Source organism: Elephantulus edwardii, unplaced genomic scaffold (assembly GCF_000299155.1).
Source record: "Elephantulus edwardii isolate Elephantulus edwardi_28Jun2011 unplaced genomic scaffold, EleEdw1.0 scaffold00239, whole genome shotgun sequence".
Classification (NCBI taxonomy): Eukaryota; Metazoa; Chordata; class Mammalia; order Macroscelidea; family Macroscelididae; genus Elephantulus; species Elephantulus edwardii.
In genome coordinates, this window is record NW_006399989.1 from 3687277 (window position 1) to 3692559 (window position 5283).

The 5283-nt window shown below is 48.1% G+C and overlaps 1 protein-coding gene across 1 annotated transcript in view; it reads left to right on the plus strand.

Annotated features, from left to right (window-relative positions):
• The first annotated feature begins 2514 nt into the window (after positions 1–2514).
• The window catches only part of CDK16 (cyclin-dependent kinase 16), a 15923-nt gene continuing 13154 nt past the window's right edge, over positions 2515–5283 (plus strand). Inside the window, exon 1 of the mRNA XM_006898903.1 lies at positions 2515–2836. Within this exon, the coding sequence (XP_006898965.1) occupies positions 2720–2836 (117 nt within the window). The 5' untranslated portion in view covers positions 2515–2719. The remainder of the gene's footprint in view (positions 2837–5283) is intronic.

Consider the following 5283-nt stretch of genomic DNA (forward strand, 5'->3'; position numbering starts at 1 on the left):
CTCCTCATTCTTCCACCTAGATATTGACAATAGCTTACCCAACCCTGATCCTGACTCCTATCATAATTCTTCTCACCTCCCAAACTTTTCTTGGCCAGCTGTTAACCTATGTATCCATGTCTATTTCTTGTGACTATTTTCTTAGCCTGTTCTGCATGGATGACTATTCTGTTATTGGTTCTCATTTTCTACTTGGATAGTGTTCCACCTTATAAATGTTTCTACCCCAGGTACTTTTTCCACATTTGATGCTTTGTTCATGCCTCTCTATTGTCGATCCCTGCCATTATAATATCTGAGGCTTGCTTACAAACTCTTCTCCACCTCCTTTCTCCACAATCCCACCTATTGCGATTCAAGACACCTTATTCACTGTATTGCTTTTATTTCCACATAGTTTCTAAATCTTGAGACACAAAAAGTAAATTGTGTTAAGGGTTGCTTGGTGTGATTTAAAAGGTACCTAAAAAGGAGCCTGGTGTGAAACCTGGAACTAGGGGAATGCAGATAGGAGTTTTATATTGGGTTGTCAGGGAAAGCTTTACTGATGCATTGAATGAACCTTGTGGGTATCTGGAGGAAATTGTTCTAGAAGATGGGGACAGCAAGTTCAAAGTTCTGCATCTGAATTGTATCTGTCTTAAAGCACAGAGGCGGCTAACCTATGAATGAGGGTAGGAGATGAACTCAGGCAAATGACCTGAGGACATCTTGCCCGGGTGGACTTTGTTAAATATTTGTCTCTATAATGACCTGGTAAATTCCTCCTCGTATGAACCTGAGGTACCTGATATTGATACTGAGGCTGCCATAAAGTCAAGCCCAGAAGGCAGGAGGATGGTTTTCAGCTGGGTATAACATAAGAGTGGATGGCTATCCATTTGAGCTGTGTTTCATGTAGGAACCAGATTGAAGGAGTGAGGTATTAGGACTGCTTAAATGTGCTTGGCACAAGCAGACACTCAATAGTATGAAAGTTACAGGGGGAAGAGGTTAATTTGGGATCATGCTGTTATGTGCTGACTCTGAACCTTGCCCTATCCTCACCATCTCTGACACACTTGACCTCGTTGCTACAGTCACTGTGCCAATCCCTCTCATCAGGGTCTGCATTTCCTGCATGGGCCCTCTACTACGCATGTCTAAGCATGAGAGGCAAAACTCATTCCCTCTAAGGAGCAACCTGGTTTCACCCTCTCCAGGACCAACCTGTTTGTTCTCTGGGCAATCCATGTTATAGTCAGTACTCTTCTCCAGCACATTGACTGTTCAGCTCTCAGATGCATAGGAAGCAATTGAAAAGACCTTGGTCTGAATCAGGCACACCCTAGTCTCTAGTCTGACAGTTAAACTTGACAGATTTTTCCAATGCAGTCCCACTTTTGATTTCCTGACTGCTGGTGGCAAGTATGTTGTGCCACGCTGCTCTTGGGAGACAGACAAAAAGCCCTTCCCTTCCCCAGGTTCCAGGCATGCGCAGTGACAAAGCCCGCCCCACTGGAGTTCAGCCTTTCTTGTCCTCTAAGGTTCTGCTATAAAATGGGAGAATTAGAGGTGAGGTGAATTTCAAGAGTCTTTTTTTACCAAGCACCTTGTGGGCATTCGGCCAGTAATGAGAGGAGCTAAGAGCAAAAAGGAGACTATCCTTTACCCTTGTTAGGAGAGGTTATTCCTTAGAAAGGGACATTATGTTTAAAATGTCATTGAAAGAAGACTCCTGCGATTGTGTCAGAGATGATAAGGATGGCATAGGACAGGGCCACTATGAATCCTTGACTCAGTGGCACCTAATACAACGCTGCCGCCTTAATGGAGAAAGCCAAAGAAAGCTGGGGGGGGGCAGTAGGAAAGGGCTTTTAGGTTCAGCCACGCCCTTCATTCTTGCTCTGCTTCATCAGGGAGCGCAAGCTCGATTGGTTGAGCGGCAACCCAAAGGGTGGGGCCCGTACACGTTAAAAGAGGGAATAAAGGTGGGGGAGAGCGGGGAACAGTTGGGCGGAGCTAGGTTCCGTCCTATCTAAGGTGGCAAAGGCAAAAGATTCTCCAGGTCGCCTCTCCTATAAAGTCATCCCTGCTTTCAGAAACACCTCGAAAGGCTAGACTTGTCTCCTGTAAAAGTGTCACTGTAAAAATGGCAAACCCCAGTTTGCTACCATGGGAATATACCAAGTGAAACCGAGTAGGGGAAGCGAGTGGTAACTGATATCCCGGTTATTAGCTGCTGCTTACCCTGGCGCTAGGGAGCTTCTGGCAAGACCAGAATTGAGTAATAAGCAATTTCTACACTTCCCCTGGCGCCTTTCCAGGGTCAGCGCCACATTCTCTGGTGGGCACGCAATGGCTGTATCCTCTCCTGCTGCAGACGCGTCTTTTGGTACTTGCAGTCTGAGGTGAGTCCCCTCCTTCCTACTTCACCCTTTTCCGTGCGTGCGGGCGCGCGCATGCGCGAAGCGTGGTGCGTGCAGGCAGTTGGGCTGTTGGTTGTTTGGCCTCTGGATCTGTTGTGTTTCCTCGAGGAGTCGGGGCTGACCCACAAACCTTGAGCACTCAGATTCGAGCCAGCGCCAACGAGTCCGGGGGCATCGCCTGCAGTGGCCGAGATCATGGCCGGTTGAGCGGGACGCCGCCTCCGCCACCGCCGCCGCCGCCGCCGCCGCCGCCTCCTCCTCCTCAGCCGGCGGCGGCCCGGGCCCAACAGCCATGGCCGAAGACTACTGGGATGGGCGCCTGCGGCGAACAGGAGGAGAAGGAGGTCGTGCGGCCTCAGCACAGGCTGCCACCCCAGGCGCCACCACGCCGGTCCCGAGGCTCTGAGGTTGCCCATGCGCCCCCGCCGGTGAGCGCGTCCTCTAGACATGGGGTGGGAGCTGTCCGCCCCTCCTCCTACTGAATCAACCTCGAACCCTGTAGGTTCCTAGGGGAGTCTCGTCTACCTGGCACGCGTAGCGAATTTCCCAGAGTGCACCGGGGCGGGTGGGTTCACACTGGGCCTCCCTGACCTTGGCCCCGCCCTGAGCCTGGTCTGTAGTTTGGGATTAGATGTGCTATGAGTGCTAGTTGGGAGCAGGACCAGATGTGTGGAAATGGGTGGCGGAGGGAGGGGAGACTCGAGGTTGCGTAAGGGGAGTTTCAGCTGTCGTAGCGTGTGGTAATAAGTCTTAAAGCTGCTTAATCTGAAAGACCCACGGTATGTAAATGAAGGAATAGAGTAGTCCTGGGACCCCAGAATGTGTAATAGGGAGTAGGGTGTTGGGGAGGGATATCGAGATGTACTAATGGAGAGTACAACTAAGGAGAGGGCCAGTGTTTATGGGGATACGGTAATAGAAGAATTATGGGGGATACGGTAGTAGAAGAACCAGAAAATGTGCTAGTGTTCTGAGACTCTATGTGGTAATTGAGCATCAGGATGGTGTTAATAAAGTGTCCATTTGAGACTGAAGTGTGAGCTTGCAATGCAGGGTGAACTAGTGAGAGTCATAGTTGTGCATGTGTTCATATGGTCATAAGGGGCTTAGCAAGAGGCCCAATATGTGCTAAATAGAGTGGAATGATGGAGGAACCGGAGAATGTATGCGGAGTGATGGAAGATCTGAGCCTGTGCTAATAGATAGAGCTTTAGGGAAGGAAGTGAATAAATTATCTTAGAATTGGATGAGGTTCAGGGTAATGAAGGTCAAGATGGTGTGAGACGGGTGTGTGTGTCTGTGTCTGTGTGTGTCTGTCTGTCTGACTTGAACTGCCTGTGGGGTAGTGTCTGAAGTTTTAGTGACTGCTAATGTTGGTTCAAAACCATAAACTCAAACTAACTGCCTTCAGTCAGTTTTGACTTAGCAGTATGAGACCCTCTTGGTATGTGCTAAAAGCAGCAGACCTTTCATCGGGTTTCTGAGGCTGTAAATCAAAATGGGAAAAGAAGGCTCATCTTCCTTGGAGCAGCTGGTGAATTTGGACCATTTGAGACACAGCTAACAGCACAGCATCATAGGACTACACCAACAACATCCTTTAGATCCATGGAAGTGCATAAATGTGTACCAGTGGAGAAAGGATCAACAGTTTGATTTATGTTGAGTACAGTTTATGTTAGTGCCTCTAAAGTTCCAGAGAGTGCTGTTGAGATAGAGCTATGGAGAGAAGTGTTGGATAACAGATATCAAGGCTGTTAAGGGACCTGAGTGTGAACCAGTGAAGATTGAGTGGGTTGGGTGGTTGTACTTTTGAGGCAGAACTGACTCATAGCTGACGTCTTTCAGAGGCTGTAAATCACACAGGAAGAGGTTCCCATCCTTCTCCTTCGGAGAGGCTGATGGATTAGAAGTGTCTACTTCTGGGTTTGCAAAGTGATTCCTTACCACAAGGCCACCAGTTGTAAGGAATGGTAACAGATAAAGGACATAATATGTGATGGTCCATTTTCCCTAATATGGATTAGTGCTGTGGAGGGCTAAGGTGTGTGCTAATGGAAATTAATACTGAGTGAAGACCTGTGTGCACATTAGGTCATTATGGAACAGTGAAATCAAGGGTCTCTGGGGGAAAGGGCTGAGTAAAGATTCAGGGTGTCCTCATTGGGAGACAGTGCTGTGTATTGGTAGGGATCAAGGTGGAGTGAAGGTCCATCCTGTGTTGATGGAGGGGACTGGAGAGTGGCAGGACTAGAATGTTAGTGGTAGTTATAGCAGTGGAGGGTTCCTAGTGTATGCAAAATTGGGTCAGAGTTCTGTAAGGTTTGCTCTGTGTTTCAGAGCAGTGTGAAGGACTGGTAATATGGATCAGCTGTAAAGGACCTCAAGTATGAATTAACTGGAGTTAGGTAGGGGTTTTGTGGACAGTTAATGAAGGTCAGTGCTGTGGAGAACCTGGAAATCTAGGGCATGCTAATGGAAGAGGTAGAGAGCCCAGAACTGCTATTTGAAGTCATTGTTAGCTGCCATTGAGTCTGGTATGACTTATAGCGACCCTATCTATGAACAGTGGATCTGAACCCTACCCTGGTGCCATCTTCATCATCTCTGATATACTTGAGCCCATAGTTAAAGTCACTGTGACCATCCATCTTGTTGAAGGCCTTCCTGTCTTTCACTGACCTTTCCCAGCATGTCTTTTTCCAAGGACAACATACTTTTTCCTCCTGACAACATACCTAAAGTATATGAGATGACATTTGCATACTGGTGGAGAAGTCATGTTGTTGTTGTTGTTGTTATGTGCCGTCGAGTCGCCTGCGACTCATAGCGACCCTATGTACAACAGCCCTAAACTCCGCTCTGTCCTGTGCCA